This window comes from Psittacula echo, assembly GCF_963264785.1.
Source record: "Psittacula echo genome assembly, chromosome: 6".
NCBI lineage: Eukaryota > Metazoa > Chordata > Aves > Psittaciformes > Psittacidae > Psittacula > Psittacula echo.
Genome location: NC_137743.1, coordinates 1,675,001 through 1,701,513, shown reverse-complemented (window position 1 = coordinate 1,701,513; position 26,513 = coordinate 1,675,001). Strand labels below are relative to the sequence as shown.

Below are 26,513 nucleotides of genomic sequence, written 5' to 3'. Positions count from 1 at the left end.
CCTTAAAGCTTATCCACTTCCAACCCCTGCCACGGGCAGGGACACCTTCCACTGGAGCAGCTTGCTCCAAGCCCCTGTGTCCAACCTGGCCTTGAACACTGCCAGGGATGGGGCAGCCACAGCTTCTCTGGGCACCCTGGGCCAGCGCCTCAGCACCCTCACAGGGAAGAGCTTCTGCCTTATATCGAACCTAACATTCCCTGTGTTAATTTGAGGATTGTAAGGTTTCTAAACCGATTTCTCCCCACCCAAGCGGCAACCAAAAGTGATGCTCCAAGGCACTCTGAACTCTGGTGCTGGGATTATGCTGTAATACCATGACATGCTCCTTTAAACACCTTCCTCCTTTTGTAATCAGCAATTAGTTCAATCAGTGGCAGTGCTGGGCTGATGTGCTGCAAGCCACGTGTGCAGCATCCCTGGCTTGGATGAAGATGTGCTTTAACCCACACACCTAAAAAAGACTTCAGCCTTCCCTCCTCCCCCCAGCTGTATTGATTATTGAAAATGTTACATCCCGGGGAGGAAAATGTCAGTGCTTTAAATACCAGCATTAACAGTTGGGAAAAGTTCTTTTTCACCCAGGCGTGTGTGATGAAGAAAAATTAAACAAAGGAAAAGACAGAGAAATAGATGGAATTTAAAAAGAAAAAAAAAAAAAAACAAACAAAAATCATTTAGGTGTTAATTCGACTGAGTAGGAGCTTTACTCCCTTAAGTAGAGGGAGCTTTTACTCCCTTAAACAAAGTGGCTTTAAAGAAACACGTCTCAGACTGGACTTTTTACTGGAACGGTGAAATATATAATGAAATTCAACAAGGAAACTGGAAAAACAGCCAAATTGGTGCAGCAAAGTGGTTAATAGGATCATTAGCCTCCTCGCTGTATTTTTTTGGACATTGTGTGCCTGTACCAGAGTCCTCGAGAGCAGATTGCAGGAACAGGCTGACAGTTACCCGCTAACTCAGCAGTGCTGGGTGCAAACTGCCATCTTCCTGTGGATTTACAGCTGCCACTTCTGCTACTTCAATTAGTTCTATAGCACACAGATGTTGCTTAAATGTTGCTGCTAATGATACTGCAATAAGCGTAAGATTCATGCCATATTTTGAGGCACGTAAATTTCTCAAGTGGCACAATTAAAGTGGAAATATTAGGTGGGGAGAACTTGGCAGTCTCTCCAACTTGGAAAGCGCACCCGCTATGCAATAATGGGTCAAAAATTCATTCAAGTTTTACTGCTGTTCAGAGTTTTAAAAGACTTTTCACAGTTGAATGCAAAGTAGTAAAAAGCAGAGTATTAGGAAATGAGAATGCTGTTCTGTTATTCAGACATGACTTTTAATTTCAAATTGAAATCACATGCGTCACCTTCGCCTGCGCATTGCCGAGCCGCAAAAAATGGTCCTTTGACAAGATGCAAAAGGAATAAATATATATTCCTTTGCTGAGATGCAAAAGGAATAAATATCTCTTCCTTTGCTGAGATGCAAAAGGGATAAATGCAAAGTTTTCATTAATAGTGATTTAATTGCTGCGGCTGTGTGAAGGTTCAGCATGGCGATTGCATTAGCGAGGGGAAGGAAAGAAGAAATGGTTTCCCAAATCACACACAGAGACAGCATCAATCATTTCCAAAGCCAGATGTAGCCTCCAAACTGCAGCCTGACAACACATCTCCTGTTTGTGCAGCCACCAGGCAATTATTCTTTCCATTCTATCTCCCAATGACAGATCTCCAAACCCAGGGCTGTAAAAATTAGAGTTTGGGCTTATACAGTTGTGTCAGGTCTTAACAAAAAATAGAAGAAAACTTATCATGGCTGCGGTGTTTATGGGCTTGTCAGAGCACATGTACATAATTTTCATCAAAATTTCTTTTAGCTCATTTCCAATCCTTCAGGATTAGATTTATCAGCAGCTCGTTCGGGTGCAGCTCTGTGCGTGCATCCAAGTGGCTTTTCCACCTTCGAGTAGGATCCGGAGGGGAGCCTGTTGGCTTGGTGCTGGTTGTGAAACACGGAAGCTTTTCTTCATCCTGGATATTTTCCTTGTTCAAATTGTTTTTTGCCTTGGGTGTCTGACAAATTTGAGGTGTAATTTATAAACGCGGCTTTACAGCTCGGTTTGGTTTGGTATATACATCACTGGGAATGTGTTTTGATGGGGAAGAAGCACTAAACAGGGAGGCAAACCCAAAGAAAGATGGAAAATCCAAATATTGTTTTCCTTTCATGTTTAAATTACTTATTCTAGGGAAAGATTAGCAGGCGAGCACTGATTTTGAAACTCCCAGTATATACAGTATGTAAAGGATGAAGTTAAGTGTTAGGAGAAGCCATCAATACCAAACTAGGGAGCATCAGCACCTTGTATCTAAATTACTGATTTTCTACCACAGTGCCCCAACATTTCCATTTCTCTGCGTGGCTCCTTCCCACCCCTGGTTTGGATTATTTAACAGCAAATCTTACACATGTCAGATTTGTCTTGTTCCAAGGCAACGAGGACAATAAGTTCCAGCTGACCTCAGGACAATGAATCTTGCAGGATTGCGGTGTGTGCTTTATACCAGCAGTGAGCAGCTCCCGGGTAATTGAGAGAGAGGGAAATGTCACCCTCGCCTTGCTGTTGACACGGTGCTGCCTGTGAGCAGAGATCCTGCACACAGGGAGGAGGCAGCCAGCACTCTCCTTTCTTCCTTTTCCCCTTTAGTTCTGAGCACAGCATGGTCTGGGCCAATGCACACAAGGGCCTGTTACAGAAGACGGTGGCAGAAGTTGAAGATGATCTAGTTGAAGATGTCCCTGCTTATTGGAGGGGGTTGGACTAGATGAGCTTTCATGGTCCCTTCCAATCCAAATCGTTCTGTGATTCTATGGAGGGGATGTGCATGGACACAGCACAAGGGTTTGAAGTTGGTAGCCAAAACACTTCCCTATCTCTGCATGTTTCTGTGGTCCTGCCTTACACCTAAAGGTCCCATTGTGCATACAGCCCTGTGCTGCATTAGGAGACTGTGTATTTTATTATTAGATGCCTCATCCCCCAGCTGGCCTGACCAGAAATGTATACAGGAAATCATTTGATTCCAAATAATTATTTCCCATTGAATGGTATTAGCTAAATTTCTGTGAATGGCATTGATGCTGAGGATCAATTGGGTTCTGTTGCTGATTGCAGCTACTTGGTTTACACTTGTAATGAGAGGTGTTGGGCTCAAGTTGACGTGAAATCCTCTCCATACACCTAAATCCCTGACTCTTCACAGTAACATCTAAAAATAATGTGAATTCCACAAACTAATCTCTTTGCCATTTTTCAGGATATGGGCTGCTCATTGGGAGAGTCTTCTACTGGGTATGGAAAAGATAATTTACTTATTTCACCTCCACTCCTGTTGAATTCCACCCAAAATTCCTGCTGCTTCAAAGGAACAAGATGGATTCCGGTCTCCCCACAATGTGCAGGTATTTAGTGGCTGTGCTTATCCATGTAAGAAGGACACTGATGCTCAGTACTTCTACTTCCAGGGGAAGATGCTCAGCATCAACCTGTGTCAAGCTGCCCTTAAAAAATGCCCTTAGAAACGTTATTCATAGAATCATAGAATGGTTTGGGTTGGAAGGGACCTTCAAAACTCACCTAGTCCAACCCCCCTGCAATGAGCAGGGACATCTTCAACTAGATCATGTTGCCCAGAACCACATCCAGCCTGGCCTTGAATGTCTCCAGGGATGGTGCATCCACCACCTCTCTGGGTAAGCTGTTATTAATCAGGAGCCGTGGCTGTTAACTATTCCCTTCTCTCAGTGAACACAACTGTTAATTTCCAAATAGTTATCCATTAATCCTCCTCTAAAAAAGGGACCAGCTCTGATAAATGTGCCCACTTTGTTCTTCACCATGCAGTAACATTACTGAAATTTAATCTTTGCCAACTGCATTTGTTTGAAAACTAAACCCGAGATGGAGAACAAAAAACAAGCAGAACTTTTCATGTCAGCTATCAGGAAGAAGGCTGCAGAGGTCTCTGATTTCTATTTGTGAAAGTGGAATCAATGAGTGATGGTGATTTTATGGGATTTCCAGAAAAAGAATGCCCTTTCCCTGTATAATCTACTGTTCCTGTGATTCATCAAAGCTTTTTGTCCTCCAGCGTATGAGTGGTCACCTGTGATTTATGCACCAAAGGAGTAAGTAGGTCCAAAATGAAGTAGAAAAAAGCAGCTTTGCTCTGAATATCACATTCAAACTCTTTGTCTGAGTTGCTGCAGCAATATCAGAGCAGCAAGGTAATGCACCACAAAATTGCTGTGGGATTAGGGACAGTGTTACTTAGGGGGAAAAAATCAAGTCAAATCTGTGTAGTTAGCTTAGGAATCAGCAAAGTATCTGGTCATTTTGCTCCTCAACAGGCAGGTTGGGCCAGGGCATCCCAGCAAGGAGGGACATGGTTCCTGGCAGTCCTGGGAGATGCCATGCAGGCAAGGGGTACAGGAGCTTCCCAGCTTTCCATATTGTCCCAGTGATGAGGAGAAGGCTTTTGCTTGCATCGGAAAAGATTTCATACCTCTGTCCCACTCTGACTTTGGCAGTTTGTTTCTCATTTCAAATATCCTCTGTAATCTATGACAATATATAGGCCAGTCTGATTTCCCCCCCCCCCCCTCGCTCCAGCCTATGTCCTCTTTCTATTTAGGAATTAATTATGATGCTATCTCACATAACTCATTAGTATCAATTAATTCTTTCCCTTTTATGATTTTATATAGCCAAATTAGATTGCCTCTTAGGAACTTCATAATCAGTATTGGACTCATTTAGACAAATCTTTTCTCCCTTCTCCGCCCAGTTTTACTTGAGCATGCAGGAGCTGGAAGTGCCCCATCCCCTCGGTTGGGACAAAGCAGTTGTGATGCCACCACCATGCCCCATCTCCACCATCCCCATCAGCTCCAGCCTCTTGAAGCACTTCAAGTGGCCTCTCCTTACCCATAATTATGAACTTGAGCAGTCCTTTATATTATTATCTGCTTATTTTGGGGCTGCATGAGATGTTGCTATTGGTTTATCAGACTGAATAGGAAATACCCTACTTCTAGCACTTGGCCAAACCATCGTGAATTATCTTCCCCTTAAACTCACCACAGGGACAGGAAGAAACGTCGAGGGAGATGTAGGTTTTCCTCGTTCATCTTCGTGGGGTGTTAACATTGAAATCACAGCATTGCTGGCACTCGCATGTCCGTATTTAACTGCTTCACTGCTTACTGGCACACTGAATCCAGTCAGGGAATAAAAGCAGTAATATGATTGAATATATCTGGCAGGACCTGATATTCTCACTCATTTTGAATCTGATCCAGCAGCAGCAAAGGCAATTAAATAACAAGTTTTCTCTGGCAAAATGAGTTGCAAAATGCCCCCAGCTGCATGATGTAGGAAATACACCTTGATTTTACTAATTGCTGTGCCTGTACCTCAACGTGGTGATATCCGAGGAGGCTTTGCATGACCCACTTCATGTAATTCAAGCAGCCAAGCCCAGGCTGGGCTGGGTTATCCCCGTGCACTGCAGGACAAGGGAATGGCTTTAACCTGCCAGAACAGGGGAGACTGAGATGAGCTCTTAGGCAGAAGCTCTTCCCTGTGAGGGTGCTGAGGCGCTGGCCCAGGGTGCCCAGAGAAGCTGTGGCTGCCCCATCCCTGGCAGTGTTCAAGGCCAGGTTGGACACAGGGGCTTGGAGCAAGCTGCTCCAGTGGAAGGGGTCCCTGCCCGTGGCAGGGTTTGGAGCTGGAGGAGCTTTAAGGGCCCTTCCAACACAACCCATGCTGGGATTCTATGAATTTATGGAGATCAGGCAATGTCATTTTAAAGCATCCCCATTCCAGGCTGAATCCAAATCATCCCAGGAGCAGCACCAAGCACCCAATCTCTGCTTTGTCACAACATGACCACCAAAAAGTTCAATTTTTTTTTAAAGATGGAGCTAAAAGCCAAAAAAAAAAGAGCAGTGTGAGGTAAATTACAGCAAGTTACTGCACACTCAATGCTTGCACGTGTCTATAGATATGGATAGTAAAGAAGGATGACATTGCGTCTCCTTTACATCATCTAGTACTGGCATAGTGATACTCACTGAGGTACCCCATCATTGCTTTTTCCTACAGCAGCTCTGGGGGTAAGCCCCAGCTCCTCCCCAGACGGACCAGGGGAAATGGCCACATTGATCCCAGATTTTAGTGTTTCCATATTCCCATCCAGATCAAACAACAGAGCCAGTGACAGGCAGAGGCAACAGGAGGGGTCTGCTGGGAAATCCAACATAGGCAAATTGTCTTTAATAAGTAGTGAAAGGAGTGTGATTACTAAATCCCAATTTATGAAGATATGGTGAAGGAAAAAGGGTTTCATGGAAGGAAAGGGAAAATTAACAGGTGAGGCTTGTAGAAACTTTATCTCTGAAAGCATTGGGATTTGTAGCCTCGTTCTGCCATCACTCCCCCAGCATCCCACCACTGACCACCCCAGCCCTGGGCTCCCAGCCTGAACCCTCACTTTAGGAGGATGAAAAGGGTTAAAAACAAAGGAAAAAAGAAAAAGGAAAGGAAAAGTAACCTGAAACTTTACTAAGAAGACAGATTTTTTTATTTTTTTGAGAAAACGACAAGTCTATTTCCCCCAAAATTTAAATAAAATGCAATGTAAAACTCATTCAGGATGTCTTTCATATATGATTTTCTCTAAAACTAAGGGGAAAATGTGCTATCTGATCTATCTTTTTTTCTTCTTTTCCCCCAAAATGTCTGCTTATTCTCCTAAAGAGAGATTATTCTCATTATCAACAAATTTTAGTGATTATTGCTCAAATCTAAGGGTTTTACTTCCTTTGGCTAATCAGGGAGATACCCAGTATTATTTAGCCTATTTACATGCATGTAGGCAAATTTATTTCATAATCGGATTATATGTTTTATATCTTTATGGGAATAAAAATGCTGAATGTTGCATTTCTTTTTCATTATATGAGCTATCAAGTTCTTTTTGGATGGAAATAAGAGATCAGTAACACTGTGTTGAGAACAGCATCCATTTCATCACCTAAATAGGCCAACCAAAAAACACTGGATGTAAAAGGAAGGAGCATGTTGCTCTACACACGTTCTGCACCTGATGCTAATAAGTTAATAAAGTTAATATGCAAAGGAGATATTAATAGCTATAGTAAAAAAGTGGAATAGATTGTTTCTATCATCACGTCCTTCAGGATACTAAAACCCAGCAGATCTTATCCTTTCAAATCTAATTTTTATTCATAGAGAGGGAGAGGAAAACACATTTTCTGCTCTTCCAACTCGCAGTCATGTTTGCAGTTTTGAGTGAACTAGTCATTGACCTGAACCAGCTGAATACATTGAAATGAGGAAAAAATAAACAAAACGTAACTCTCTGCTGTTGCCAAAATCACTGTCACCAAGTTTATCACTGCAGCAAACTCTGACTCCAGGTGCTGAATTTGTGGCTCTCAGCCACTTCAAAACACTCAGGAAGTATCTTCTACTTTCTAAAGCCTAACGGCTTTAACCTGCCAGAGGGGAGACTGAGATGAGCTCTGAGGCAGAAGCTCTTCCCTGTGAGGGTGCTGAGGCGCTGGCCCAGGGTGCCCAGAGAAGCTGTGGCTGCCCCATCCCTGGCAGTGCTCAAGGCCAGGTTGGACACAGGGGCTTGGAGCAAGCTGCTCCAGTGGAAGGGGTCCCTGCCCGTGGCAGGGGTTGGAGCTGGATGAGTTTTAAGGTCCCCAATGCAAACCAGTCTGGGATTCTGCGATTTAATGAAATCCCATCATCTCCTCTATCAGCTCGTAGCAGATGAGGCCATTCAAGGGGCATTACCCTCGCCATCACACAACCTGGGAGGAAAAACTGTCCTCCTGATAATGCTCCCAGGGTTATTTCTGTACTATTTGAGGGCAGCATCTGGAGAGCAAGAGCAGATGATTCACTTCTGTTAACTGTTTGCCAGGCTCATTTATACAAAATAAAGTTTAAAATGCTTTATCGCAGATTTATGTATTTATATCCATAATGCAAATGTGTAGCTAATTGCTGTACTATATGTATTTATTACCTTTTAAGCCATTCCAGGTTCTTGGCCGTGGCATTTTGCAACTATCAAAAGCAGAGCATTTTGGACATGTTTTTGTATAATACCATAATGAGGGTTGTTCAGGACAACATTTGTCTCTTCAAAATGCTGCTCTCAGTCTGTGCTTTCCTTGTGCTCAGGACAGGTCCCTCCCCAGCGCTGAGCTGATGAAGGGTCTTAGCAGGTCCCTAGCTGGGGATGGAGCAAGGACTAAAGTGGGCAAGGAGGTCTTGGCTTAGACCTCTGTAGAACAGGGTCTTCAACACTATTTCAGCAGTCTTGAGCCAGTAAATACTGGTTTAGAGTTAAAAACTAAAAGGCCTAGGAGTACTTTTCCTATAAAAACCAATTATTTATTTTTGTGTTTTGAGAAATAGTAGGACTTTCTGAAAGGCTCTTGCAGAGCAGCCTCTTAAGGGTATCCCATCCATACTGACTACACATGACACCTACCTCAAACCTCAGTGGTTGGCAGAAACAAGTACAGTGCAGAAAGAGGGTAAAGCATGTCCCTGCCAGGCACCTTCTTCGTCTTATCCAGGATCTACTTTCTCTTGCAGAAGAGAAGAGTAGCTCTTGCTTGTAGATGTCACTCAATTTGCAGATCCACTGTAATGACCTTGACTTCTCACTCAATGGAAGCATAAGGGCAACAGGAACCATGCCATGAAATGACATCCAGTGGCAATTCAGCATTCTGGCAGCTCAGCTTGGTGTGGGACGCAGTGTGGCAAAAGCACCAAACCAAGTACCTGATCCCCAAGCATACACACATGGCACTGTGGACCAAGAATAAAGCAGAACTGAGTGAGAAACACAGATTCTGATTAACAATTGAAGTCGTCTGTCCCTTCAAGAAAACCCAAATCCTTTCATCTGACATCCTTCCCTTACTAGACTGGTTTAAGAAGATTTTTTCTGTTGATTCAACGACTCTAAAAAGTTCAATAGTAAGTTTATTCTATTTTTCTCCCCCTTCATTCAATAAAAAAGATGTAGTCTATTGCTTCTGCAAGCAGTTGTCACTGACACTACCATGATGTGACTGAGTAGCGAGTATCTGTACTATGGGGTAGTGTCAAGACAAACAGTGATGCTGTGGGAAGAAGGAGCTGCTGTGGGGATGTGGCCTCCTGCAGACAGCACTCAACACTCAACCCCACTATGTTTCCTCCAACCCATTCTGTTTTCTGATGTAGAACAACCTCTGTGTCTACTCCCTAGCACCCTGTTCTCCTAATAACTCTGTTTTACACTTTTCCGCAGACTTCCTTCCTTTCCTATTCCCCTCAGGTCATTTAACCAATGTTTTTTGTATCTAGGTGCTTGTCTTCAAAGCATGGGAGGACACAGGTTTTATTGAAACTCTTTGGCTACTGAGTTCCCCTTTCTTCTCAGCAGGAGCAGGGCACCGGCTGTATGAACCTTTTAGGGCTTTGTCCTGGGTTCAGTAGTAGCAGTCATTTTTTCTCTTTCTTAGTAGCTGGTGCAGTGCTGTGTTTTTGACTCTCAGCCTGGGAACAGCGCTGATAACACCGATGGTTTTAGTTGTTCCTCAGTAATGTTTACCCTGACCAAGGACTTTGTGAGTCTCATGCTCTGCCAGGGAAGAGGGCAAGCCGGGAGGAAGCAGAGACAGGACACCTGACCCAAACTAGCCAAAGAGGTATTCCATACCACAGCACGTCACGGCCAATATATAAACTGGGGGGTTAGATCACTGCTCGGTCGGGCTGGGTATCCGTTGGTGGGTGGTGAGTGGTTGTATTCTCTTCCCTTGTTATTTCCGTTATCATTATTATTATTGGTGGTAGCAGCAGTGATTTGTTATACCTTAGTTACTGACTGCTCTTATCTCAACCCATGGGAGTTACCTTCTTTCAATTCTCCTCCCCATCCCTTTGGGAGTGAGGGGGAGTGAGCAAGCGGCTGTGTGGCTGACTGAGCTTAAACTATGACAGGCTTGTTTTGGAGTTGATGTCTCATCAGCTTCCTTAAAACTTCTTAAAAAAAGGGGGTAACCAGAATTCTTTGTTTCAAAAGGTGCCTACATTTTCTGATCACTGTTTTCCAGGAAAAAATGAAACCCTGAGCCTGTTCAAAGCTGCTCTACCTGTGTAGCATGGGCATACTGAGACACACCATGCCCCACGGTCTCGATCTAACATGTACCCAACTGCTTTTTCTGGTTTAGGCCATGCAACGTGCTTTTCTTCCAAATGAAGTTACTCTCAAGTGTTTTCCTCAAGCAGAGAATTTATTTGTCTAAATAAGGGTCTAAATCCATGAAGTCACTTTGCTTTGGGTTCCTACTGCTCCTGTGCCCACTCCTTTCTGGCTTTAACCCACTGAGTGATACAGCTAAGGTGATCTGTACAGAGACTGTGATTGATGGTCCTCACCCACGGACCTTGCGTCACCCTTTAGTCTATCAGAGCTTCTGGCTGGTCCCGACTCACTGCTTGGTCTTTGCTGATTCATTCAGGCTGTGTCTTAAGGGATGAAACAAGTGAGGTAGTAGTCAGGGAGAAATCTTGGAAGTCCCTTTAGAGATATTTTAATTACTACAGTGTTTGTTGGATTAATGACTTGCTCGAAGATGAGACATGTTGATAAAACAGAAAGGTGAAGAAGCACTGTGGAATGAATTTCCACTCTTTGGCATGGCTCCTACTTTCTTTAGCTTTTATTTTCCTTTTCTCATCTAGCTTCTCTTGCTCTGCTCAAATAGACTTGTGAGACGGTTATTAGAAGTTGTTTGCTTAGTATTACTATTATTATTATCTCTACTCATTACAGTTGCAAAGTACTTAGGTGTCTGTGAAGCAAAATCCACAGCAATTGCTTCTTCTTTCTTTCTTTCTGTTTTTTAACCCTGGGACTCAAGCTGTGGTGTGGTGTGGAGGAAGGTGGTGACTGCAGCAGAACAGGTATACAGGGACCGCCTTTGCAAACCTCTGGTGATCCATCACCTCCCACCAGCGTGTTGTCCCCAAGGCCAGCACTTCAACCACAGCATCACGCTGCCTGCTGGCAGCAAGCCATCATGGACACTAAACCCTCTAGGAGCACTTGCCCCCACAACAGAACTCCACAGGACAAGGAAATAGATCGTTAAATACAACTTTATTGGGTTTCATTGTACAATTTTTTTCCACTTCTTCCTCCTTTCTTCTCTCTACCTTCCCCTCAGTGTCTCCATCCTGTTTCATTGTAAACAGGGCAACTTTAAAGTCTGTTGGGCCCATTACCCAGACCAATTCCAGCCTCAGTTTCGCCTCTTATAGTTAGATCTGGTTCAGATTTTACACAATAAGCAACCTGTGATTTCTGTCTGGTTGGAGCAGAGCAGCTTTCAGATACTTTTCTTGCCCCCTCGCCACCCCACTTTGCCTGTTCTGGGGGTCATTGCTGCCTTTTAGAAAGTCATTTCTCAAACAGTTTAATATCTCAAGGTCAATGCAAAAAATGAGTCACATAACAACTGAAATTCTCTAAAAACTTTGTGGGCACCAAAAATGTACCATTTTGTGACCACTTCACTGCACCCTTTTTTATATGATGCCCTTTCAAGTACTAGTACAAAGTCAATAAAGAGACAACAAAACCGTTACATTATAACTGTTATTTTATTTGAATGTGTGAGAAATCAAAACATCGTGATTATATACCCTCCTATTTCATTTCCACTGCATGGGCAATATCACCCACTGATACCAAACTAGGAGGTCTCAAATCCTCCATTGGTTAATTTTGACCTGAGAGATGAGAAATGGTATTGATTTCTTGTATGTAACAATGAAATTTAGCATTATATATGAGAAAAAGAGAGAGCTTGGGTTTAATTCTTTAATTTATACAATGCAAAGTTCTTACAGTTCATTTTATTTAAAGCTTTAGTGTTTTATGAAGTACCTGCGTAAAGATAGCGACCACTTTGTCAATGATACACGGCAACTTCGTATAAGTTCTTCTTACTGGTGGGACTTCAGGAACGTTCCTCCTTTGTATGCTTTTGTAGACTGTTTGCATACTCTGACTCCAGCCTGGGTGCTTTCTCTTCCTTTTCCTGTTAAACTTAGGGCAGGACATTGTATAATGACAAGTGACCAAGAGAGAGAGAGAAGAAAAAAATCAATTTGTAATCTGATTTGAGGGTTTTGATTTCCTCTGATGAGTTTAAATTTCATTAAAAGCAACCTTATTCGAACATAAAAGAACTCCTTGAAGGGTAAAACAGGGAATTGTCTCAAAGAGTATAAAGAATCTCAACTCCTTTGTGCTATTTATTCACGGCATTAATTGTGAGATCCAACAGGCGGTGTCGGTTGGCAGATGCACCATTATCAGCCCCACGATCTGCACGAGGAGGGGGGAAAAAAAAGGCAGAAGGGCTCACATTCAAAACTCATCCTTTGGTGTATTGACACTTCAGTTATCAACAGCCCTTATTATCTGCTTAGCGGCAGATCGCAGCTTGCTGGTGACATAATAAGCTACAAATCACTGATGGGGCCTTTCTGCATTCTCCTAATTGTGTGTATTCTCTAGGAAAAAATTATCATTTGGGCTCTTGTCTTGATGAGAAATTGACGTTTTCTGGTGGAGCCTGGCGAGGACTATGTGGGGAGATAAGACTTATAGTTGTTTTAAAGGAGTGGAGCCATTCTTTGAGAGGCCTCTTTATTGCTCTAGTTGACCCACTTGATGAGTATGGATTTCATGAGGTCTTTTTCAGCATTTGAACTATAAAAGGTTCAGAATGACACCACCCCTTATAGACAAAAGATAACCTTGCCCTTTGAATATATTGATTCTTTATTAACTAGGCTGTTTAATGCAATGAAATGAGGCATTAGATTGAAGCCTATTTCAGGTGCTTTGAATAATCTTTAAAAGCTTGAAAGACTTTTAAAAGCTGCTCTGCAATAATTGGCATATACTTTTAGGGATTCTGTTCCTTCGTTTTGATTAAGGAATTTTTATCATCTTCCTATGCCTAAACTCACTGTAGCTGACACAACATATTTTCTCACCAGGGCTGTTACTAAGTTACAGATAGGGATGTGTCATAGGTGGTGGATTGCTCTAGGACGTGGCGTTTCTAGCACAAAATCTATGGGTTTCCTCCTTTTGTATTTCCTTTGCATTGAAAGTTAGACAAACCATTTAGAGGCTCATTATTCAAGCCTTTGAAATAAACCTAAAAGGAGAAACGCCAGCAGGCATCATGCAGACTTTCATCCCGAAAAACCATCTTATTTTTTAGGGGGATGCATCTGATTATGCCACTGTTTATACATGATACATAGATACACACTCAAAGAAGTGGAAGAATTTTCAATGAATAATAATAGTAATAATACTAATAATTCTAAGTACTCTCTACTTTCAACATTTGTTTTCATCAAACATGAAAATTATGGAAATACTGGAGAAGAAAGGAAACATAGTTAAATATCCTGGTTTTCCTGCTTTGTAAATTGTGGCTACAGTAAGCTGCACCTCCTCATCACACTCCATCACTTAACTGCTGAAACACAAGGTGATGAAGGAAAGAGTCCAGCATACGGCATGTCATTGAAAGGTATAGACACATGCACAAGTACATATACATTTACTTTGGAACTCAGAGTTTCTCAGTGCCCTCTCAAAGTTGTCAGCAGCCCTGTGATTAATGGCAGAATAAAACTCACATAACAAACTCCCAGCCTTACCAGCATAGGTGCTGCTGTTGCTCTGCCTGCTGTGCATGCAGCCAGACCCATATTGCTGCACAAATACCCTTCCTCAGTGTAGTCACACACATGGCATCTGGAGTAAGGAACCCAGACCTGTCCTTCAGGCGTAGCTTTGGAACTGTCTCCCACAGGAACACCCTTTGACTAGGAGGCCAAGTCATCCCCACCCCAGTGTATGTCAAGTACATTATATGTACATCATACATACTGCAGTCCAGGGGATGAAACGTTTGTGTTCAGTCTTATAATTAACAAAAGCATTTGCTTCCTTATCAGCCTTTAAAAGACGCATTTGTCGACCTTCGATGTCAAATCGCTCCATGGAAAATTTGGGTTGTGCTATGTTTCAAATACTTTTTCCTGTTTACAGACTTTTACAATATGATATGAAAATAGAAAAAAAAAAAAAAAAGAAATTACTGTTACCTTCACATTACCAAAAGGGTGGCTGAAGCACAGTTTGGTTAAATACTTCCCCAAGGCTGAGCAACAAGTCATTGCTGGGTTCCAGAGCAGCGGTCTCCTTCCTCATCATCCTCAGGACGCATAAACCCACATATAAAGGGCAGCGCTTTTGCTGAACCAAGATGTACCTTCACATTCTGATGTTTAGAAATGAAACCCCCAGTGTTGCATTCTTTTGTTTTGTGTTTACACTTTTTTTAATAATTAAACCAGATAAAATTACTAAAAAATGAAATTCACAGACAAGAAATACTTTAATTAAATATTGTGTAAAATGAACATTTTTTTATACAGTTAAATATATGAAAAAAATGTACAGATAAAACAATCTTATTGTAGGGTCTTTAACAGTAAAATCTACCATTTAGTGAAGCTTTCCGTCTGGAGACAATGAAGCGATGAGTGCATTGACTAAGTAATCTAAAACACAAACAGATTGCAGTTATGAAGAAACTTGCAGACTTTCTTAACATGTACACGTGACCTCTTCTGTAGAGCAAAAAACCATACTTAGACAAAATATAATGGAGGCAATTCAGTTCCAAAGTGACTTCTCAGGCTTTCCCACTTAGCTAAGCCTTACAGTTATCACACAGGAAATGCTCATTCCTCAGCTGGGATTCACTGTATCGTTCTTGTCAACCCTTCCATAAGCGCCATGCTAAAATGTGCATATTTGCCCAGAAATTAACAAAAAAGAATTCAAAAATGATCCCTCCTTTTTGGTTCAAACTTTAATTCTGCTGCAGTTTGCAGCATGTTTTGCAGTGCTGCGTTTGCAAACCATTTAGTGCAAAGGAAAAACAAAAAGAAAGGAAAAACAAAACTCCACGTTTCTCTCTATGGATTTGGCACCAACAGCCATGATACACGACGGAGGTCATTCCAGTTTAAAAAGTACAGTCACCTGTGGGTTTGTTACAAAAAAGTTCCATAAAAAAACCTAATAAACCTAAATAAACCCCAACCATTTAAAAATTACGCATGATCCTGATTGATTTCCCATTAAACCTTTTGTCTGTTTTAAACAGTGCGGGGTTTGGGGGACTGCAGAGTGCAGCAGAAAAGAGACACATCAAGGAGTGATAGAATTGTACACCAGGTTTGTGCTTCTTTTTCTTTTACACCAGAACTTGTCCAAATGAAGTAGTATTAACACTTGTGGTGTAAGCCTGTGATCAACCAGCACAAAAAGTTCTTCAAAGAAGTTCACTTTTAAGGCATCAGAGAAGTTAATGTGGCAAACATTTTTAATTAAAACATCAGAAGTGAATTTATTTTAAACTTTAGGCCTCTGAATTTTTTCCAGTAAACACAGTTCAGCTATGTGGCAAAGTCATGGGTGGCAGCTAAAAATGACTTTTTACAATCTTTTTTTAGGAAAAAAAAAAAAAAACTTAAAAAAAATTTAAAAAGGGGAAAAAAAAAAAAAAAAAGGAAGAAAACAAAAATAAAAATGCAACCACAAAATAGATTCATCTTTTCTGTGGCTGTATCACATGCACATATTCTACTAGTATTCATTACAGCCATGTGGCACGATTTGGATTTGACTATACAACAAATGACTTTTTTTGTTTTTTTTTTCAAAAGTATTTGTTCTGATAACTTAAAAATAATATAAAAATAAAGGATGAATTTGACTTTTCCTCAAAAATAATAAAAAAAAAGAAATTATGGAAAGTCTAAATTATAGCAACTTTCTGAAGTACAAATGAAATGGACGGACACTGATTTAAAGAAAAGCATGAAGGCAACGGTTCTTGGCTTAATGCTATTCTCAGCATCACGATACCAGGCCATGACAAAAACCAAGACATACAAGGCAAAAAAAAAAAAAAAAAAAAAAAAAAAAAAAGACAAAACCAAAATGATGAAAAGCAATATACAAAATTTCAAAGATAAATACAATATTTATAGTTGATATGTTACAAAATAAAGTCCCTTAGTGACTGCAAGTGTTTATGTGAAAGAAAGTGTTGCAATGAGTAAGACTATTTTATTCCTTACAGGCTTTCATAAGGAATAAAATCTGCTTTTCTAAAGGTTTTGAAGTGGATCTGAAAAAAAGTCAAGACAAGTGTATAAATATTTAGCTACAACTTTGGCAAAATCACAAAAGTCTACAATTTTATAACCACATACAAAACACATTAGGGGAGAAGGATCTAGAAGTCAAAAGGACAATTTTCTGGTACAAGAAACATAGACTTCACAGTAGCCTAAGAATGCAATAGTATACAGTGCTAGCAAAAGTTGAAAAAATGTTGCAGATCACACTTGCTTAACAGGAAGCTCTAGCAGTGGAAGTATATTTTTGTCTCTTTTTGTTTAACCAACAGACAGTAGCAATTCCTTTCTCTGTCAGTGTGCTTGTTGAAGGCAAGAGAATTCAATATCAAAGTTACAATTTCTAACTACAATAAGTTACAAAGTTCCATTTCATTAGGATGAAGTTAAGCAACGAGAAACCCTCCCGCGCCCGCCCCGCGCCCCGGTTGTCGTGTTTTTATTTTCCTAATCATATATTTATCCTTTTTTTTTTTTTGCTTTTTTTTAACTTTTTTTTTTTTTTTCCAGTTTGATGGCTCATAACCTCCTTGGCCCCCTTTTTGTGTTTTTGTTTTTTATTCCACCACAAAAAAATATTTCACATTATAGAGATACACAACCATTGTGAATCTAGTTATGAGTACAGAAAAATGTTCGGAGGCATTTTTCATCAGTGTTTCATGATAATCAAAATGGTGCATCCACAAAGTTTCTCCCAACACATAGCAAGTACTAGACATAGCCAAGACGTAATCAGAAACTTTATACAAAATAGGCGTCGCTTTTTCCTTATTCTTCAGGACTGAGAAATGTGAAAATATGAGAAAAATTCAGTCAATAAAATGGAATTGTTCATGAAGAAGTAGGTTGTTTGCATGTAGATTCTTAATAGTTTAAATAAAATCTTTAAACAAAGTCTTTTTTTTTTATTTTGTGGGTTGTTTTTTTTTGTTGGTTTTTTTTTTTTTTTTTTTTTTTTTTGTAGCATTTCCATTTGCTGCCGATTCTGTGTGAAGATACTGTTTCCATCAGCATGTCTTAATATACTAAACTTGTCCCCTAAGCTCATCCTCTGAAGCTTGGTGCTACGGTAGGTAAACAAAAGTGACTTTACATTGGCGGGACTACAAGCCCAGACATAGCTAAAAGAAAAAGAGAAGAGAAAATGATCTGTTATTAACACGCTTGTGTAAAGGCATATTGGGTTCAAAGTAATCGCGATGCTCAGCACTGGGAGCGGGATGGGGAGGGTGGATGCAGACCTGGGTACCTCCACACCATACCACAGCATCCTCTGACCAAGGGACCATGGACACGTGTTTCTCCCAGTGAAATGCTCCATAAGGGCTTCATGGAGTGGGTTTTGGTGCACAGAGCACGCCAACATCAACCACCACTTCATGACCCAGCATCCAGGTGGAAAACCTCCCATTTCCACAATTGTACTTTGTGGTAACAGAGGGGCTGAGCAAGTCAAGGGCTCTCTAAAACCAAAGCCAAGCATCCTACACCCACTACCAACTCTGGAGGCCAAGCACCATAAAAAACCATGAGATTAATACCCCTGACCAGCCACTTCCCGGTTTGTTAAACAGATAAAGACTGAGATGCCAACAAATACAGATTTTTTCATAGTTAACTCTTTGGTAGAAACTTAATTTAGACAGTCTTTAATTTTAGTGTTGTTTAATTTTTGCCATAGTATTTCTCTTTAATTTATGTACAGCAGATATTAATAAATTTGTTCGTGTAGTGATGTGAACTTCAATTTCTCAGTTCATTAATTTCAACAATATTAATTTATTTCAGATTCTCTGTTGCAGCTTTACGGTTTGGAAAAGCTGGGTACGTACACATTCCATATGACACACAACCTCATACGGCAGCCACCAGGATTGCTCCAAGTGCTCTGGTGCCCCAGATGCTGTATGCAGCTGTGTGAGCTGATGCCAGGGGCTTGTATGGGACTACCTCCTCTAAAACACATCAAGAGGTGCTCTTGAAACAGGTTACTTTTCCAATTATTCTACTTTCTTCCCCAATAAGATGTAGCAAATATTCACTGAGAGCAGCCCTGAGGAGAAGGACTTGGGGTGTCGGTCAATGAGAAGCTCCCCATGACCAGGTTCAGTGTGCGCTTGAGCCCGGAACCCCACATGAGCTGGGCTGCAACCCCACAGCGTGAGCAGGAGGTCGAGGGAGTGGATTCTCCCCCTCTGCTGTGCTCTGGGGAGACCCCCCCTGCAGTTCTGATCCAGCTCTAGGGCAACAGCACAAGAGGGATGTGGAGCTATCTAGTGGAAAGTGTTCCTGCCTGTGGCAGGGCATTGGAACTGGATGAGCTTTGCGGTCCATTCCAGTATAAACCAGCCTGGGATTCTATGATTCTATGTAGTATGTCAAAATTAAAATGGAAATTACAATTTTGCATAGTTTATAATGCTGCATGTTTTAAACCTAAATAGTTACAAAACTTACTTAACTGAAGAGCAGTGTGTATACTAGCAGAGAACCTTTCAACCCAAAGCATTTTGTTTCCTTATCATATTTCCCCTGCATCTCCTCCACTCCACACTACATTACCCTGGGCCAGCAGATGATCTAGCTGTGTGTTTAGACTTGCTGAACCAAGTACTCTCTTGGTTGACTTCTCCTGTGAGTTTACACCACATCAGGCATCCCCAGACAGGTTGAGTTACATGGGGTGCACCTGAACGAGGGGCCAGGGAAGCTCATTTTGAGGTGCAGTTATGCTGCAGTACAACCATCAGCTGCCCTGGACTTCAAGATCAGCACGAGTCAACCCAAAATACAGGGTTATCTTTTCTGGGTCAGGTTCAGCAGGGATCGGGCATTGTGTTCTATGTCAAGGTGAGACATGAGGTCCATTTGTCAGAGCCAGCTCAAGACATGTTCTGCCAGCAAAGTGCAAAAGTCCAGGTCTGATCCAGACATTTGCTTTTTCAAATAGCAACTTAGCAGAAAAACAACCCAGATTTTTCTTCCAGAGACTGTATAAATACCTTCATAAATAGCACATCATTACCTGGTACTGAGACCCTGCACATCTTAATCACACATTTATCTTAATCTCATGTTTTGCTTCTGCTGTGTGAATATTTACATTGTCTGCAGCTGCTTTTATAGGGGGGAAAAAGTCTGAATTCTTTAATTTAAGCAATTTAGCCATTTTTGTTGAATTTTGATGAATTCTATCTGTGGCACAATGGGAGGGGGGTGCAAAACTGATGCTCCAAACATTTATTTCACTATATATTTTAGTAGCAACATTTGACGGTTGTGAATTCCTGCTGTGCAAATTGATACCAAATGCCTTCTAAAGAAAAATGGGGTGGCTATTTTTTTAATAATAATTGTAATAGTTTCATCCAAGGGAAGAGCAGAAAATTAAACAGGATGCAATTTTAAAGGAATATCGAGAACTTTTTGCTCTACATTAGAGTCATAAAGCTTAACCAGAGAGCAATATCTTTCACAATCTATAGAAAGTAAATTACAATTGAAAACCAAGTTTGAACACATCTTGTAGTTGCAACTTTGCAGCAAGCCAGCACTTTCTCACTAAAAAAACATCGTTTTATACTTTAAGTGTCCATTGTTTTAAACAGGAAAAAGCCCTTTGCTCTAAGGAACCCATACCCTAGCATCCTGCTCTTAAACAAAAATGGAAGCACTTCACTTTGTGGTCATAGACTATGAAATGGAAGTCATACAGAGTTAAAAAGAACGTGGCTTTTTGGATAACACCCAAAGGCCTCTTTTTGTAGACTCACAGGAGGACAAAGTGGGATGGGTATTGAAGCAACCTGCTCTAGTGGAAGGTGTCCCAGCCTGTGGCAGGGGAGTGCAACTGGATGAGATTTAAGGTCCCTTCCAACCCAAACCAGCCTGGGATTCTGTGACAAGAGAGAGAGGGCTATCTCCTCTGTGAGATACAGCTTCCAAGTTTTGACCCTAATGAGGTTATCAGTTGGCTGAGGATGGATGCACAGCTGATGGGAGGCACACAGGCACATCAAGAAAGACCACATGTTAGCTCAGGCTGGCATTGCCTGCACCCTGACCTGTCTGAGATTTCTTTTTTATTCTTTTTGTTCACAGCTCTTGTCTTGGATCTCTTTAGAACAGAAGTGAATCCCTTTGTTGGCTATAGACCTCTCCATGTTCATTCTTTGGAAGTCCTAAAATGCAGAATGGCTTTTTGGGGACATGCTTACTAGCAGCAAGATTTTGCTTCTAGAGTGGTGGGCTTAGGTGGTCCTGATGCTTAGGGGATGTTCGGACAAGCCATAAGTTCTACCACTTCAACCTCTTCTTTATACTACTAGGAGAAAAAACAGTCCAACTGAGGTCCAGATGGACTTTCATAGTTCTGCTTCTGCTTTCTGTCTATTTTAGAAGTACCAAGAACAGCATTTTTCCACATACAGACAAATCCTACCATAGTTCACTGTGATTAACCCCTGTAAAAAGTCTACTTGTGTCTGCAGAGCAATTACATGTTGGGTTTGGCCACGCTTTCATCTGACTGACTGCAAAGTGCTAACAAACCTTCATAGGAAAAACTGGGCTGCCCGTCCCTATCATGTTGGTGTGCGATGCCTTGTCATAGCAGGGTCCACCAGCCTCCCTGAAAGCCACCTATCTAGTTTTTACCTCAGAACAGAGCTTATGTGGGGAAAGGTAACATTACCAGCAATGAGAGGGGGGATATTCTGCCCTGTGGTTAAAAAAGCATGTCATCCTTTCTTATCCAGATTCATAAACTGCAGGATTTACCTTAGGGACAACCACAGTGATCACCAGCTCTTCCTTCTATCTTAGCTTGTCTAAATGTATGTGACTATTCCTAACAGTGCAAGCTCCTCAGCTGTCAATTCAGCTCCATCACGTCCTGCTGTATAATGAGTTTGCACACTTGAAGATCACTGAAAAACTTTGGCTGCTTTGGACTGCAGCTCTTGAATTCCAGATTTTAATTTAAGGCAGAAAATGTGCTGATCAGAAAACTCTCGAGCTGCTTGTGCAGCTGAGAAAGCAAGTAATTAAACTTTAAAAACGGCTCAGTGTTAACAAATGACTAAGAAAATAGAAAGAAGGAAGAAGAAACTCCCTAAATAACTGTACAGGTGAAATGCAGCATAAACAACAGTGGTGAGACATTGGCACAGGGTGCCCAGAGAAGCTGTGGCTGCCCCATCCCTGGCAGTGTTCAAGGCCAGGTTGGACACAGGGGCTTGGAGCAAGCTGCTCTAGTGGAAGGTGCCCATGGCAGGGGTTGGAGCTGGAGGAGCTTTGAGGTCACTTCAACCTAGGCTAGTCTGTGATTCTAGGAAAATCATCCCTGTCTTCCCACTCAATTCTGGCTGTATTTCAGTTCCAGGTGCTGGTTGAGATAGGTGAGGACAAGCTGGCTGAAGCTTTGTCAACCTGAAGCCTTTCATGAGTTCAGTCTGAATTAACTCAATGGCTCTAGTTGGATATAATGATGGTGGCTGTCTTCTGTGCTGCTAAAGGAACTCACCACAGATATGTCATGCGGTTTGATTTTCTCCTCAGCCCAAAGGAACCTGCACCCACATATTTTACCCTTTGCCAAGGTACCCTCTTACGATGTGGAGCATCATCTCATGATGTACTGTGCTACTTTGCATGAATAATTCAACTTTGTGCCACAACCCTGGCACTCAGTGCTTTAACTACCAGACTAGAAAGATGTTCTTGCTATTTCTCTGGGTCATTTTGCTCTACACAGAATGATTTGGTTTAGTTCCTTCAGATAGGTGAGGAAAACATAATGTTTTATATTTATCTATTAATGTTTAATGTTTCTATTTATTTTCAGTTTGGCTGCTGAACCAAACCCCACCACTTCTGCACATCTCTACATCTGGATACGTGTGTTTCAGAAGGTTTGAGTGTTTGCAGGATAAGAACACCCTGGTGAGGGAGCAGTGCAGGTCCCAGGGGCACCTAAACTGGAGCTATAGCAGCACCCATGGGATGCTGGACTTTGTTAGGCATGACAAATGGATTACAGCATCCTAGAATCAGGGTTGAAGTGATCACTAGACCTTCACTGGGCTGTCTGGGCATGGAAAAAGCTTAGTCCAAAGCTGTGCTGGTCCTCAGCCTAACAGCTAACTTCATGACTTATTTAGGAAAATCAGCATTAGTTGATTCAAAGTCATCTACTGGGCATTTATACAAAAAGCATTTTATCTCTGAGGATGAAGATGGATTGTTACTGGGGCCTTGGGGAAGTGCCAAGGGAGATTGGGTGCTCAGTGCAGGCATTTAGCCTGCCAGTTCTTCCGAAAACCCCACTTTGCAGCAATCCAGACCTTTTAAGCACCTGAAAGCTTGAATATGTGATGGGAAGCCCTTTCTTTACATACTGAAATTAGAGAAATTCAAATCATTTTCATTTAGATCTTTAAATAGTCTTATTTTTCAGAGTAGATCAATATCAACAGGTTAATGAGGATGTATCTGTATAAAAGTACCTGCTACAGAATAGCTGCCTCAGATCTAAGCCATGTGTTACAACTTTCATTATTAATAATAATTTTTTTTTATTTATTTTAAATTTTTGTATTTTATTTTAGTATTTACTTTTATACTAATGTCTTTTTATTAAAAGAGGAAAGTAGGACATTGGATTATTTTATGAATCTATAATCTTTTCTAAGAATATTGCTTATTCCTTTTCTAGGTATAAGCAATATTTTAGTTTTCTACTTAAAGTAACCTAGTAAATCTTCCACTGAAGGTCTATGCAATGTCAAAAAATGTTAATCTAATTATCCTTTTCTTTAACATCCATCTTACCATAAGATTTCTGTGGCTGGATGGATGCTCTGCCCCTCACTGACCTGAGTGCATAATAAGCTCTCAAATGCTTCTTTGAGCCACAAACTTAATAATAAGGTACAGCTCTTGAGATCCTGGTCTCAAATGGCCTGGATTTTGGGTGGACAAGCAATTCTGTGGGATCACATCTCTTCAAAGTGCCTTAAATTGGATACCACAAAATGCAGATGTCCAGAATTAGTTTATCAAATCAAGATATCCGTCTTTATCTGTTTGCCTGTGAGTGCTCATCATATTAGAGATATCATAATAATACAAAGAATAAATAATACTGAGCTACCTACATCTTAACTAAGAAAGTCAAGAGGAGGGACTTGACTCCAAGGTAAGAGTGTCCACAACCCTTTCTGGTATCAATGGGATTTGAAGTGCTTCAGTTTACTGCCCTGTGCACCGAGGCTGAAGATTTGTAAAACAGAGGCAAACAAACCTTTTCCAGGGCTCTAATGCATCTGACAGCATTATCTTCTAAATGTTAAAATATGCCATAAAAAGGAAGGCTTCTTTGTTCATATTTTTATTCTTCCACCAAACGTATACTGTATCGCACTTCCTCCTGCCCCACTCCCAGCAGGTGACCACGGGAATTCTGCAACTGATTTACAAATGGTTCATTACACTACCCACACCAAATCACACCGAGTAAAAAATGCAGAAGCTTAAAATTGCCTGCCTTAATTAAAATATTTACTTGCTCATTTAGGGAAGTAACCCCTCAAACACCACAGTAAGAATGAGTTGGGACCAACAGAGCATGCAAACTCACTGCACAAGGGGCTGGCTAGTCCAAGGGAAGGTTAGTTCACCAAGTAAGAGCTTAACCTGATTTATAGTTCACCAAGTAAGAGCTTAACCTAATTCATACTAATTTGACATATATTAAAATAACTGTTGCATCCAATATGAAATGAGGAAATCACATCATGGCACACTGGAATGCTGCTGGTTTTAAGCATCCATAGAAATGTGTTCTGATAACATACATGAAACCTCCAAGAAGCACTCAGGGATACAGTCTTACTTTAAAATTTAAGGCACAAATTCCTAAGGGAAAATGCCACAAAACCAACCAGTGTTTCTTCTAATGTAAGTATTAAAAACGAACTAAGATTTGCTTAAAATCTCAGCATACCATTCGCGCTACCCTACTTCTTCTCCTGCTTTTGCATCACTACGAGAGCACCAGAAACCTAAAAAACCAAAAATAGCCAAGTACCTTTCTCCAAAATAAACTGATCAAGCTCAAGTGTATGCACCAAAAAAAGCGATACACAGAAAATTGAGAGAGATCCAGCTCACCTTGAAGTCCATTTCCATTTGCACTGGTGCAAGATGGTGGAGGAGAGGCTTGGGGCCTGACAACAGGAGCAAAGGCGCTCTTTTGTTTCACTGCAGAGATGACATTGGCAGGTGAGAATGAGAAAATGCCGTGTGTACTGCTACAGTTTGAAGGGAGGGTGACCGAAGAGGCTGCCATGGTAGGGCTTGACGGCACTACTGCAATAAAGCAAAAATAATCAGGACTCAGATTGAGGTTTTCACGGCAAACACGGAAAAAGAGAGTGATAGGGCCTTGCCTCTTAAAATATATATAGGTATATATATATATTATAAAAAAATATATATAAAGGAAAAAAAATGAAATGCCTTGGCTTGGCCACTCTCTGGATAACAGGCAAACTCTTTTGTGTTGGACTTCTGTTACAAATTGTGCAGTCCAATTTTGGTTTTTTTTCTCTATCTGAGATTGTATTATGGCACAAACAGATCAATTTATTATAGTCATTTTTACGTCCAGCCTCCAGAGTCACCCCTCCTTTTATCCAGTAGCTCACAATAGAGGAAATCAAAACAATGCAAGTATTTGATTTTTGTAGTAAATATGAATCTATATGATGATGTGTTACCAAAAATAGACACTTACTGCCATAAGGAGAGTTAGCTGAGGAGCCATTAAGAAATCCAGGGGAACCTGGTACACCTAGATTGGGCATGCCGGCATTGCCATATCCATTCATGCTATTGCTGACTGTGTTGTAATTGGACTGCTGAGGAGTACTGCTGGGAACATATCCTCGCGGGGAAACACTGCTTGTGTTGCGACTGTAACCTACTGTGTTAGAAACCCCCCCACCCCAAAAAGATCATGTTATTTTATAATAAAGACTTAGGGCTGGGGGGTTTCCTCATGCAGCATATATTACACAGTTTTAATTGATTGCACAGCTTTGCTCTAAGTTGTCTCTTACTGCCCTATCAACTCTTGCAGTTTGAGATAACCTTATCACGCCAACCCTACTTAAATCATCTGCGAGCACTCTATGTTGTCTCTCCTCTTAGCACAGACAGCCAACAAAAGCTCTCTTCGATCCAGCTGTGTCAGGTGCCTTCACGTTTGTCTTTAGGAGCAATTATCAACAGGCTCAAGTCCTGCTTTGTACCAACACTCTGAATGAACTTTCAGCCTCTACAGGCCTTCAAATGCCAGAGCTGACAAGAAAAACTTTTTTTTGTTGCAGTGATTTACTTTAAAAGGCTGTTTTGGGGTCTTCATTTTATGATTGATATTTTTATACTAACAACAGGCTCGTACTTGCGTAAGGTGTAGCCATCAGTGAAAACTAATTCAAGATCAAGTTCAGAATTTTATAAGGCTTATTAGCTTGGAAATGCATTAAAAGACAATCTTTTTAGAAGAGGAAACATAGCAGAATCAGGATTTTAAACAACAATTTGTTCCTATCTGAGCAATCAATTTAATAATTACATTGCAAGCAAAAAAATACTGGTTTGAACAGAGCTAATAATCCTGTTTCCCTCCTTTCATTAGTATCAAAATTAATTTTAAATGCAATATGCCACATGCATTTTCAATTACAACAGGTAAATTAAATCAACTATTACTTTTATTAGTAACATATATGTCACACGTGCCTATAAACAAAGTATTTTAAAATCACAGACATCAAATTAGATTTATCTGTGTAAATATTCCAAAAGCAGGTGGAGACACCGAGACATTATTGTTCTCTAAAATAGCACACACTTTGCATATTTACTGTGAATAATAAAGAGCTTTCTACACTGGTTGTTGTTTTTTTTTTTTTTCCTCGGGAGATGCTTTATGATAACAGTAAACGAAAGAACAGGAAGAATTAGATATTACGAGAAAGTTAAAGGCGGCATTTCATTACACAACCAGACATACGAC

At 40.9% G+C, this 26,513-nt stretch overlaps 1 protein-coding gene across 5 annotated transcripts in view; it reads right to left on the bottom strand.

Moving 5' to 3' along the window:
- Positions 1-17,383: 17,383 nt before the first annotated feature.
- EBF3 (EBF transcription factor 3) overlaps positions 17,384-26,513 on the bottom strand; it is a gene marked incomplete at its 3' end in the record, with an annotated part of 120,354 nt that continues 111,224 nt past the window's right edge. For 2 of the 5 annotated variants that reach the window (XM_080620829.1, XM_080620830.1), the window contains exons 14-16: positions 25,227-25,415; positions 24,602-24,691; positions 17,384-17,550 (exon numbers count right to left, since the gene is read on the bottom strand). In XM_080620829.1, the coding sequence (XP_080476955.1) occupies positions 17,519-17,550; positions 24,602-24,691; positions 25,227-25,415 (311 nt within the window). Of the gene's footprint in view, positions 17,551-23,811; positions 23,898-24,601; positions 24,800-25,226; positions 25,416-26,513 lie in introns of those variants that run through there. The other 3 variants (XM_080620828.1, XM_080620827.1, XM_080620831.1) reach the window with 3 other exon arrangements.